The 12,544-nt window shown below is 49.3% G+C and overlaps 2 protein-coding genes across 12 annotated transcripts in view; one reads left to right on the forward strand and one right to left on the reverse strand.

Annotated features, from left to right (window-relative positions):
• The window catches only part of LOC138755835 (potassium voltage-gated channel subfamily S member 2-like), a 93,380-nt gene extending 90,008 nt beyond the window's left edge, over positions 1–3,372 (reverse strand). For both annotated transcript variants that reach the window (XR_011352584.1, XM_069922542.1), the window contains exon 1: positions 3,011–3,372. The gene's annotated coding sequence lies outside the window, so the exon portion shown is untranslated. The remainder of the gene's footprint in view (positions 1–3,010) is intronic.
• Positions 3,215–12,544, forward strand: part of LOC138755834 (NIPA-like protein 2) — an 86,149-nt gene continuing 76,819 nt past the window's right edge. For all 10 annotated transcript variants that reach the window (XR_011352583.1, XM_069922531.1, XM_069922532.1 and 7 more), the window contains exon 1: positions 3,215–3,386. Coding sequence is in view for 9 of the 10 variants with exons in the window: in XM_069922531.1 (XP_069778632.1) it covers positions 3,261–3,386 (126 nt within the window). In the remaining variant the exon portion in view is untranslated. The remainder of the gene's footprint in view (positions 3,387–12,544) is intronic.

A 12,544-nucleotide genomic window follows, 5' to 3' on the forward strand; every position in this document is an offset into this window, starting at 1 on the left:
GAGCTCCATCCCACATCTCACACAATAGTCCTTTATTTATTCTTTGTGGATTGTTGGCCTATCCCAAATGTAAACAGATTACTCCCTCTGAACTCAGACCACAGAGCCTACACAGAATATTAAATGCATCCAAATTATGCAGGTTGTCACATGCAACGTCCACAAGTTATTCTCACCCTCTGGGCTTGGCGGATGTGCAAAATTTAAATACCATTAAACAGGAAGACTTTGCACAGTATGAATTCCCTGGTGTTTAAAGACATGTGTACTCAAACAAACCTGTGGACAGTCACAGTCACACCTAGAGATTCAACAGCTGGCTGGCTACCCATTTCACAGGCCTTTGCAACGTCAGACAAACTCTCAGACTCAGATGCAGGACCGGAAAGAGTGGCAGAGCTTGCAGATATAAAATAAATACGTGAACCAGTTAAAGGCATCAAAATAGGTCAGCACTGAGTTACACTGGGCAAAACCTTTCACTTCAAGATTGACAGCTTAGAGATAATAACCCAGAGTTCAAATCAGTTAAATTTTTAAGTTTACTTTAGTAAATGCCCGATACTTTCAAAAAATAAAATTAGTGCTAGTCATGGGGACCACAACACCACAGAGTTATCCATTTTAAAGCCTTTTTATTGTAACTGATAAATGTCCTCTCTGCCTTTAATGTGACTCCGGGCTCTTCAATGGTCCAACTAATCAGGGACATTGATAAAGAAGCGGGAGAACCACTGCAGCAGTTGAAGGGACTTCTCAGCACCTTCTCAAGGGAAGTGAGGGGTGGTCATTGCCACTGTGACTTCTCAGCAGCTTCCAAGGTAGATGAGGGGTGGTCAGTGCCGTGTGCCCACCCCCAATGGGAATGTGTAGACGTGACATGATTGGAAGTCAGGTAGTGGAGTCATAGCTTGGTTAATGCAGTAAAACAGTAAGGGTGGCACCTTGTGTGTCCACATGAAAGCACCGATGGAATATAGTGAGCTATTTGGACTCTTTATTTAAGAAAAAATGTGCTGATGTTGGAGAGGGTTCATAGGAGATCAATTTAAATTTAGGCAATAAGCATGGTAACAGACCCTTTTGGCCCAAGAGCCTCTGCCACCCAATTGAACTACAACCCCAGTATGTTTTGAATGGAGGGAGGAAACTGGAACCCCTAGGAAATACCCATGCAGACATGGGGAGAACAGAAGCACTCCTTACAGACAAGATCCAAACTTGGGTCACTGGTGGTGTAACAGTGTGGTCTAACTACTAAGTCCACAACGATGATTCTGGGAATGGAAGGGTTATCACATAAGAAATTTTTTTGGGGGGGGGGCGGGGGTTCTCATAGAAGCAATTTGAATATTGAAAGGCATAAGCAGAGTAGATGTAGAAAGGTTTCCCCACGGTGGGAGGGTCAAGGACAAGAGGGCACAACTTCAGGATTGAATGGTGTCCACTTAGAACAGAGATGTGAAGGCATTTGGGGCAGCACGGTTGGCACAGCAGTTAGCGCAAAGCCTTTACAGCACCAATGATCGGGATTGGACCTGGATTCAATTCCCGTGCAGCCTGTAAGGAGTTGGCATGTTCTCCCTGTGTCAGGGTGGGTTTTCCCCAGGGGCTCTGATTTCCTCCCACTGTCCGAAACACAGGTCAATTGGCCAGCACAGATTTGTGGGCTGAAATGGCCTGTTATGTCTAAATTTATTTTTTTAATTGAATTTCTTCAGCCAGAGGGCTGTTGTTGCAGGCGGTTGTGGAGGCCAGGTCATTGGGTGTATTTCTTTTTTCTTTGGCTTGGCTTCGCGGACGAAGATTTATGGAGGGGGTAAAAAGTCCACGTCAGCTGCAGGCTCGTTTGTGGCTGACAAGTCCGATGCGGGACAGGCAGACACGATTGCAGCGGTTGCAGGGGAAAATTGGTGGGTTGGGGTTGGGTGTTGGGTTTTTCCTCCTCTGCCTTTTGTCAGTGAGGTAGGCTCTGAGGTCTTCTTCAAAGGAGGTTGCTGCCCGCCAAACTGTGAGGCGCCAAGATGCACGGTTTGAGGAGATATCAGGTGTATTTAAGGCAGAGATTAATACGTTCTTGACTAGCCAGGGCATCGCAGGTTATGTCGAGAAGGCGGGCACTGGGAAGGAGGGGGAAAAATGGATCAGCTTATAGAACCCGGTACCCCAGAACCAGGCCCCTTCGGCCCTTCTAGTCTGTGCCAAACCTTTTGTTTTCGCCTGGTCCCACTGACCTGCACCCAGTCCATGGCCCTCCATACCTCTCCCATTAGGTGGGGCAGATTCGATGGGCTGAAAATAATCTATTGCTGCCTTCTCTCTTGGAACACGGGGACTTTCTGACGAATAACCCTGCAACCTGTTCCTCACCTGTTCTGAAATGCAAATGGTCACAAAACTGCAACAGGCATTACAGAATAACGAGACACAATTCGAAAGGGGGTGGTGGGTGGTGGGGGGGGGGTGGGTGGTGGGGGGGGGTGGGTGGTGAGGGGGGGGGGTGGTGAGGGGGGGGGGGTGGTGAGGGGGGGTGGGTGGTGAGGGGGGGTGGGTGGTGAGGGGGGGTGGGTGGTGAGGGGGGGTGGGTGGTGAGGGGGGGGTGGGTGGTGGGGGGGTGGGTGGTGGGGGGGTGGGTGGTGGGGGGGTGGGTGGTGGGGGGGTGGGTGGTGAGGGGGGGGTGGGTGGTGAGGGGGGGGTGGGTGGTGAGGGGGGGGTGGGTGGTGAGGGGGGGGTGGGTGGTGGGGGGGTGGGTGGTGGGGGGGGGTGGTGAGGGGGGGGGTGAGGGGGGGGGGGGGGTGGTGAGGGGGGGGGGTGGTGAGGGGGGGGGGGTGGTGAGGGGGGGGGTGGTGAGGGGGGGGGGGGTGGTGAGGGGGGGGGGGGTGGTGAGGGGCTGCATGTAGCAACCTGTCCAGCCGAGTGAAACAGCAACAGCTCCGGCTCATGCCACCCCTTCAATGTTTGTGACAAGCCCAGCCACGGAATGTTGCAACTATTCGGGGAACCCACTCACCGGCACCGAGCTCGGATGCTGCAGGGAGCTGCGGGTCTTCTCCGTGCGCTCGGCGACCTCGCCTCGTCCACCATCCCCGGCTGAGCGATCCCTGGGACGAGCGGGAAGTTTCACCGGCGGCCGGGCGGTGCATTGAGCCTCGGGAAAGGAGGAGGAGGGAGGGAGGGAGGGAGGAGGAGGAGGAGGGAGGGAGGGAGGGAGGAGGAGGAGGAGGGGGGCGAATGAACGGCGAAGGTTCAGCCCAACCTCTATGCCCACGTTAGAGGGAGAGGGGATGGCGAGCTCCGCGATCACGCTCCGGCCCTTCACCAATGTCACCCAGCAACATGTTGACGGAGGCACCGCATCACCGTCCGCGGGCTTGCACCTTCACCAGGTGAGACGGTGGGGGGGGGGGGGGTGGCAGACCGGGGGGGAAGGGTAGCAGACCGGGGGGGAAGGGTAGCAGACCGGGGGGGAAGGGTGGCAGACCGGGGGGGAAGGGTGGCAGACCGGGGGGGTGGGTGGCAGACCGGGGGGGAAGGGTGGCAGACCGGGGGGGAAGGGTGGCAGACCGGGGGGGTGGGTGGCAGACCGGGGGGGTGGGTGGCAGACCGGGGGGGAAGGGTGGCAGACCGGGGGGGAAGGGTGGCAGACCGGGGGGGTGGGTGGCAGACCGGGGGGGAAGGGTGGCAGACCGGGGGGGAAGGGTGGCAGACCGGGGGGGAAGGGTGGCAGACCGGGGGGGTGGGTGGCAGACCGGGGGGGTGGGTGGCAGACCGGGGGGGAAGGGTGGCAGACCGGGGGGGAAGGGTGGCAGACCGGGGGGGTGGGTGGCAGACCGGGGGGGAAGGGTGGCAGACCGGGGGGGAAGGGTGGCAGACCGGGGGGGAAGGGTGGCAGACCGGGGGGGTGGGTGGCAGACCGGGGGGGAAGGGTGGCAGACCGGGGGGGAAGGGTGGCAGACCGGGGGGGTGGGTGGCAGACCGGGGGGGTGGGTGGCAGACCGGGGGGGAAGGGTGGCAGACCGGGGGGGAAGGGTGGCAGACCGGGGGGGTGGGTGGCAGACCGGGGGGGAAGGGTGGCAGACCGGGGGGGTGGGTGGCAGACCGGGGGGGAAGGGTGGCAGACCGGGGGGGAAGGGTGGCAGACCGGGGGGGAAGGGTGGCAGACCGGGGGGGAAGGGTGGCAGACCGGGGGGGAAGGGTGGCAGACCGGGGGGGAAGGGTCGCAGACCGGGGGGGGAAGGGTGGCAGACCGGGGGGGAAGGGTGGCAGACCGGGGGGGAAGGGTGGCAGACTGGGGAGCGAAGGGTGGCAGACCGGGGGGGGGTGGGTGGCAGACCGGGGGGGGGGTGGCAGACCGGGGGGGGGGGTGGCAGACCAGAGGACGGGTCCTGACGCTGAAATCCTCTAGCACGTTGTGATTGAGAAGGGGGTGGCGAGGAATTGAACCCCTTCCCATTATTGGAGTGTGTTATTATCACCCTCCACACTCGAGTTGTGGTGCCCAAGAGTTTGTCTCCCAGGCACTTCTGTTCACCCTCCGCAATCGGTGTGGGGTTAACTCACCTGCTCCAGTACCTTACAGCAGAACACATGTCCTCTGTCTCCAGGGCGTTGCCTTTCCATAGGGGTGAATCAGCTGGCGCTGAGCGCAAACACAATGTTCCTGCCATGGCTGATTTGTTTTCTGCTTTTGAGAATTGGGGGGGGGGGGGGGGGGTTGTGGGGGGGGGGGTCCCCAAGATTTGTTTCTCAAATCTTTTGGGTGCACGGACTTGCTAGGAAAGTGAATTGCTCCCTGCATCTTCGGAGATTCCGCGTTTAGTGGTAAATTTCACAGTTGCCACTCACAAGCCAGGAATTTGGGGAGTGGGCGTGTCAGGAGCTGGGGGCTGGAGAGTGGGAGATCAAGTTAGGGGTTTGTTCACTGGAGTTGCTCAGGGGCTCTGAACGGCTTGAGGAGGCAGGGCAGGATGATGGTCAATTGATGCCCTAAAGCACAATCCAACAAGGGTTCCCCCAGACCCTTCCATTGTCTAAATGACATTAAAGCCCCTTTCACACTTGCCAGGGGTCCCAGGAATCAAACGCCAATCGGCCTTTAAAGTGTCTAGTGTTAATGCAAAATCTGCTCCACGCCGGCCTCGACCCCGGTACAATTCCCAGCGTCTGCGTCCGCCGGCCTGGCGATCAGGCAAGTGTGAAACGGGTAATTGCACTGAGGGAAAGAAATGACCCAAGTTTTTGCGTGAGTGCAGGAATGTGAAGGAAGAAAAGATTAAAATGAAGGTTTTAACTTTACCTTCAGAAAGTTGCAGCAGGAGAGAGAGGAAATAAATAGCAATAGTGGAGAACTTTTAAAGTGTGGGAAAGTTGGTTGGACTTTAGCGTACAATTTATGAAGACCGTGGGAAAAGCGACCGACTTTTGCTCTTTATGGCTGGCACTTTCCCACAGTCCCTTCTAAAGGTTTATATAGATCAACACAACAGGGGCTGAAGAGCTTCTACTGTGCTGTACATACTTATGTTAGAATTCGGCATGATTCATTTTTAAATACAAGATCCTAATCCGTTGATCAGGATTTAGGGCAGGTCCACCATCACTCGATGCGTCATGACGTCACCAGTAGCCTGTAGAACTGCCCAAACTCCAGGGATAGCTCATGCAAGTGTGAAAAGCCAAACCCCCATTCCTATCCCGGGACGCTGAACGGCCAATTGAGTGGGACTCAAGAGTGAAAGGGGCTCAAGACTCAATAAGGGCTGAATGTAAAATAATAGATTGAAAATTCAGGCCAGACCTCACAACGATATTAAATATAACCTGTTTATATATGGTTTTTTACCATTGATTGTGGGGGTCCCATTTTGTGGGGCCCTAGCTCAGCTGCACTATGGTAAATCCAGCACTGTGGCGCCTCCTTCCATTGGGGGCCCTAAGCACGTGCTTATTTTGGTTAATCCAAGTCTGCAGAGAGGGCTGATGAGGGAGAACATTTGATGGAGTGCACGTAGATTTTTAGCAGTGTCCCACCTGGCAGGTTGATGGAGATCATGAGATCCAGGGAGTTAAAATTCGGCTCAGTGCCAGGTTAACAGTGAACAGGCACATGGGTGATGAGGAGGCTGAATGGGTGAAGTTCAGGAATCTGGTCTCATGGCAGAACTGAATACTTTGGTCTAAAACTTAGTGGCCACAATCAAGAAGTTTGCCAGAAAGATGGAGATTATCCATTGAGGAAGAAGACTAAAGATAGATTGGGGAGCAAATGGAATTTAATTTAATTCAGAGATACATGAAATAATTCAATCCAGATAAATGTGAGGTGATGCATTTTGAAAGGTTAAATCTTGAGGCTGACTAACAGGGTTAATGGACAGATACTTAAGAGTATGGAAGAACAGAGACCTTTGGGTCCAAATCCATGCAACACTCCAGGTCGCTGCACAGGTTGATAGGATGGTTAAGAAGGCCTATGGGATGCAGGGCTTCATTAGTAGGGAGAGTGAGTTGAAGAAGCAAGAGGTCATTTTGCAACTCAACAGAACTCTGGTGAGACCACACTTTGTGTTCAGTTCTGTTCGCCTCATTACAGGAGGAATGTAGAAGCTATAAAAAGGGTGCAGAGGTTGCCTGGATTGGGAAATAAGTTTTATGAGGCAAGGTTAGCAAAGATGGGACTTTTCTCTTTGGAGCGCAGAAGGATGAGAGGAGTCTTAATTGAGGTCTGAGAGGCGAGGATAAGATAGACATCCAGTGGGTTTTTCCCAGAGTAGGAGTAGCAAATGCCAGAGGCTGTCTGTACACAGTGAAGAGAGGAAAGTTTAGGGGAGGCATCAGGGGTAAGTTTTTTTCACACAGAGAGTGGTGTGTGCCTGGAATGCCTTATCAGGGAATATGGTGGAGGCTGAAATATCGCTTAGCCACATGGATGAAAGAAAAATAGAGGGTTATGAGGTTTTGTTTTTATTTGGTAGGGTTAGGGTTAGGGTTATATAGGTCGGCACAATATCGAGGGCTGAAGGGCCTGTACATTTCTGTTATGTTCTATGTTCTAATTCATTCGAGGAAGGTGTTTAAAGAAATGGATAAATGAGAAAACACAATTTAAATCAATTAAGTTACTGTTATAATACAGAAAAGTGCTGGAGAAGCTCAACGTGTCACGTACCATTCATAGGAAGTGAAAGATAACTAGAGCTTTAGGTCTGAGCCCTGCGTCAGGGACCTGCAGAGTTTCTTCAGCACATTTTGTGAATTGCACTTGACCCCAGCAGCTGCAGGTTTTCTTGTTTAACTCCCAAGTTTCTATTTATAGGTTTTTTTTTAAAACGAGTACCTGTTCGGCTGCAGCAAGTAAGAATTTTGTTGCATTTACATTGTATAATGTATATGACAATAAAAAGGAATCAGAACAATTATCATGAACATTTGTCACAACCCTGGTGTTTTGTGGCACCAGGATTGTCCAGAACAATCCTATAAATTACAATTTATAGTAATCCTAACAATTACTATAAATTACAATTCTGTAAATGCAAGATTTTTAAAAATGTTCTAAAAAAAAAAGAGAGCAAGTTTGTGTCCATTCTGTTCAGAAATCTGATGGTGGAAGGGTGTGGTGATACGAATATGTGACTCCCAATGGGTAGCTGGCTCGACCCCCATTGGTGACTTGCTCCCTGCTAACTCCTCCCCTTGTGAGTCTGGAATAAAGGTTGACCTCCCTCCCCCTGTCCTCAGTCGAGCACTTCGAATCGGGCCACCTACAAGTCTAACATGTAATAAAGCCTATGGTTCCTCATTCTACAGCTTTGGAGTCATTGATAGAGCGTATTGAGGGGAAAAAGCTGTTTTTGTAAGGTGGAGTCTGTGTCTTCAGGCTCCAGTACCCCCCTTCCTGATGGCAGCAGTGAGAAAAGGACATGGCCTGGGTGCTGAGGGTCCCTGATGATTAGAGGTTGCTTTCTTGAGACACCTCCTCTTAAAATTGTCCTTATTGAAGACTGATGTCCAAGATGGCTTTGGCTAAGTATACAACTTTCTGTAATCTTTTCCTGTCCCAGGCAATGGCATCTCCATACCGGACTATGATGCAGCCAGTTGGAATGATTTCCATGATGCACCTGTAGACATTTTCAAGAGTCTTTGGTAACACACCAAATCTCCTGAAACTCCTAACGAAATGTAGCCACTGGCATGCCTTCTTCATGAATGCCTGGACACGATGGACCTCGTGACAAAAAAACTCATAAGCAGTGGGAAGCGTGTTCTCAGATTCCTGAAGCCAGAAGGACAGGGTGATAAGATGGTTGAGGGGGTACCTACCACCATTGGAATACCAGAGCAGGAGTCAGCCAGAACTTGTAGTGTGGCCCCGATGGAGACTACAGACAGTTCTGGTCACCAGAATGGGATTACATTAGTGAGGGTGCTGAGGGAGTTGACAATGAAACATTTTGAATGTTGAAAGTCGTGGACAGAGTAGGTGTAGAGAGGTTGTTTCCCATGGTGGGAGAGTCAAAGACAAGAGGGAACAACGTCAGGATTGAAGGGTATCCACTTAGAATAGAGACGCGGAGGAATTTCTTTAGGCTGAAGGTGGTGAATCTGGAATTTGTTGCGACAGATTTGTTGGACCAAGTCATTGAGGGCATTTAAGGCAGAGATTGATGGGCTCTTGATTAGCCAGGGCTTCAAAGGTTATGGAGAGAAGGATGGGCAGTGGGGCTGAGTGGGAAAATGGATCAGCTCATGATTGAATGGCGGGGCAGACTTGATGGGCTGAATTTGTAGAGTGGTGGTGAATATCAGAAATGAGTTTCCAGCAGAGGTAGTGGTGGCAGATACAATTACAACCTTTAAAAGTTGTGTGATCAATCCCCAAGATGTTGGCGTGCTTGGCAGCGGCCACGAGAGTTTGCAGACTCTGGGGAAGCAACAAACCAGTGCAGGGCACCAGAATCAGGGAGAACATCTCCCGTGGAGAAGGAGAAAGAAGGGAGATCCTAAAAGACAGTGATCATGGCAACGGACCAGCGAGGAGCTCGGCGGCTGAGCGACCCACAGAATGACGTGGTCGGAGGACCCACGCGGTAGAGGCTGGTTCATGGGAACAGGTATCGGGGCAAGGATTTGAGAGTGTGTTGAGGACACGAAGGGCCTCAGACGCTGAAGGCTTCCTGACCATATCGAGGGTCCTGATCTGGAGTTTGGGTTGCCAATGTTTTGAACTGGGTCTGTGTTCCTGCGGGAGCACTGGAAGCAAATCTAGGGACACTCAGTGACTCTAAAGGGACTCTCTTTCTCTTGTGCTCTAAGGGGTGCTGGGCAGTAGTAATGGTGACACTTTGTCCGACTCTTAATGTATTAGTATGTGACAATTTAAAAAAAACCATGAAGGCATTCAGACAAGAAACAAAGGACACAGACAAATGCATTAATAAAGAGAGGCATCACGTCCAACATAGATGAGATGGGTTGTGAGAGCCTGTTTCTAACATCCTACTTCAATGTTCACATGCTTCACTTCAAGAGGACTAGAATATAAAAGCAAGGATGTAAAGTTGAGATTTATAAGACATTAGTCAGATCACACTTGGAGTATTTTAAGCAGTTTACAGACCCATATCTAAGAAAGGATGATCTGGTGTTGGACAGGGTCCAAAGGAGGGCTGAAAGGGTTAATGTCTGAGGAGTGTCTCTGGGCTTGTACTCTCCACAGTTGAGACGGCTGAGGGAGATCTCATCGAAATGTACTGAATATTGCAAGGCCTCGATAGGCGTGGAGAAGACATTTTCTGAAGAGAGTCCAGAAGGCCTTGTCTCAGAATAAGAGGACGTCCTTTTAGAGCAGAGATGAGAAATTTCTCCATCCAGAGGGTGGTGAATCTGTAGAATTCATTGCCGCAGACAGCTGTAGAGGCCAAGTCACTGGGTAGATTTAAAGTGGAGATTGATAAGATCTTGATTAGTAAAGACATCATAGATTAAGGGGAGAAGGCGGGAGAATGGGGTTGCAAGAAAAAATACATCACGGGATGCATGGTTAGGCAGTAGTTAGTGTGATGCTATTACAGCCCAAATGACCTGGGTTCGAATCTGGTGCTGCCTTCAAGGAGTTTCTACGTTCTCCCCATGACCTTCATGGGTTTCCCCAGGTGCTCCAGCTTTCTCCCATCCTGCAAAACATATGGGGTTGTAGGTTAATTGGGTGTAATTGGGTAGCATGAGTTTCAATGACCAGAATTGGCTACTACCGTGTTGGAAATAATAAAAAATCAGCCTTGATTCGAATAGTGGAGAAGACTCGATGGGACAAATTGCCCAATTCTTGCCCCTATGTCTTATGATCTTATGGGCCTGCCTGTGGTACATTAATTGTGATCTAAGTATTGATGGAGAGTTATATAGCACAAAACCAGGCTCTTTGACCATTGTCAAGTCCATATTAATCCCATCTCCAGTCTTTGGTCCATCGCCTCCTATACCTTGGTCTTTCAAGAGCTCTTTTTTTTTGTTGAATATTTTATTTAAAAGTTTTTTCCATACATACAAGTAGTAAATCGTTATACAATGAAATAATTGTTTAACGAAAAGTCCATTTGTTACATGATGATTATAACCCCATCCCTTCCCTCCCTCTCCCAACCTCCCTCCCCTTCAACAAAGAATGCCACGTATGGTATATAAAGAATTATATATAGTATAGAAAAGAGAAAGAAAACATAATATTATGGATTGTCCGGAGCCTTGCCGCCCAACACATTGGAACTCAACAGATTTTATCTAACCATTTTCACTTTAAGGAAGAAGGTTAACAGAGGTCTTAAGAGGCTGGAAGATAATTTCTACATATTTAAACCTAAAATTTGTATATACAGGCTCAATATTCACAAAAATATAGGATATTTATTTCTCAAATTCTGTGTAATTTTCTCTAAAGAGATACAGCTTTTAATTTCTGAATTCCACCTTCCCCATTCCTAAATGTGAATCCGATTTCCAAGTCACTGTTGCCATTTTTGTTAACAACAATCCATTAGTGAAGTCTCTTGGGCACTCTCCAAAGCTTTTGCAAAGGCCCTGAGGCCCCAACATGTCTAGCATTAGCAGAGCTCCAGTATTTCAAATAAGATCTGTTTTAAAGTGTTTGTATGTGACCTACACTAACAAGACCTGCCCCCCAATTTATCTCTCAAAAAAAATATATATATACTCTGTCACAATTGTAATATTCAGATCTTGTTCCCATTTGTGTCTAGATTTGTGCACACTCTGTTTGATAATTCCTTTTTGCAATAAAAGATATACCACCGAGGTAAACTTTTTAATATTTCCTTTCCTAATAAGGAATTCCACCTCATTACAAATAGGTAACCACATTTCTAATCCTAATTTTTCCATTAATTATTCTCTCAATTGAAAATAACAAAACAAAGTATTACTAGGTATTCCATATATATTCTTCAGTTAAAGTAGGAAAATTCACTGTTTATGCCGTTAGGTTTAAGGCAGTCTACAAGGAATATGAAGTGTTGTTCCTCTATGTTTGTTCTCACCCTGACCATGGATGAGACTGAGGACGGACTTGTTACTGTAGGAATGGTTTGAGGGAGGTGGGGGGGAGAGTTGAAACAGGTGGATGCAGGAAGCTCAAGTCCAGACCCACTAGCACAACGTAGGTGGTCAGTGAAGCAGTCACCCAATCTGCGTCTGCTCTCACTGACGTGGAGGAGGCCACGTTAGGTACACTGGATCCAGTAGAATAGGTTGGAGGTAAAGCTGTGCCTCACCTGGAAGGAATGTTTGTGGCCCTCGATGTAAGTGAGGGAGGGACAAGTTTTGCAAAAACTTTGCATTTTTCTGTTTCTGTTTTTACTGGTTTTCGTTTCTCCGAAGACTAGAGACCACATTTCAAATCTCCCGAGCTGCTCCAATCTTGTGCATTGCTGCATTCTCAAGTCATGGGGTTCTACAACATGGGGAAAAAGGTCGGTTGGCCCATCTTGTCCATTCTGACCAAGTAAGACTTGTTTAGGTCCCTGGATGGTGGGAACATAGAACAATACAGCACAGCACAGGCCCTTTGGCCCTTGATGTTGTGCCGGCCTATATATCCCTTCCTAAAAAAAAAGTACTAAACCCTCCCCACCCCATACCTGTTTATCTTTCTTTCATCCTTGTGTCTGACTAAATCTCTCTTAAATGCCCTCAGAGTTTCAGCCTCCACCACCGTTCCCGGCAAGGAATTCCAGGCACCCAGAACTCTCTGTGTGTATATATATATAAAAAAAAATTTGCATAAGAAATAGGAGCAGGAGTCGGCCATTTGGCCCGTCGAGCCTGTTCCACCATTCAGTGAGATCATGGCTGATCTGATCATTGACTCAACTCCACCCATCTGCCTTTTCCCCATATCCCTTCATTCGCTTTTTATGTAAAAATCTATCTAACTGAACCTTAAATATGTTTAATGACGTCGCCTCAACTGATTCCCTGGTTAGAGAATTCCAAACATTCACTACTCTCTGGGAAAAACAGTTTT

The sequence above is a fragment of the Narcine bancroftii genome, chromosome 2 (assembly GCF_036971445.1).
Source record: "Narcine bancroftii isolate sNarBan1 chromosome 2, sNarBan1.hap1, whole genome shotgun sequence".
Taxonomy (NCBI): domain Eukaryota; kingdom Metazoa; phylum Chordata; class Chondrichthyes; order Torpediniformes; family Narcinidae; genus Narcine; species Narcine bancroftii.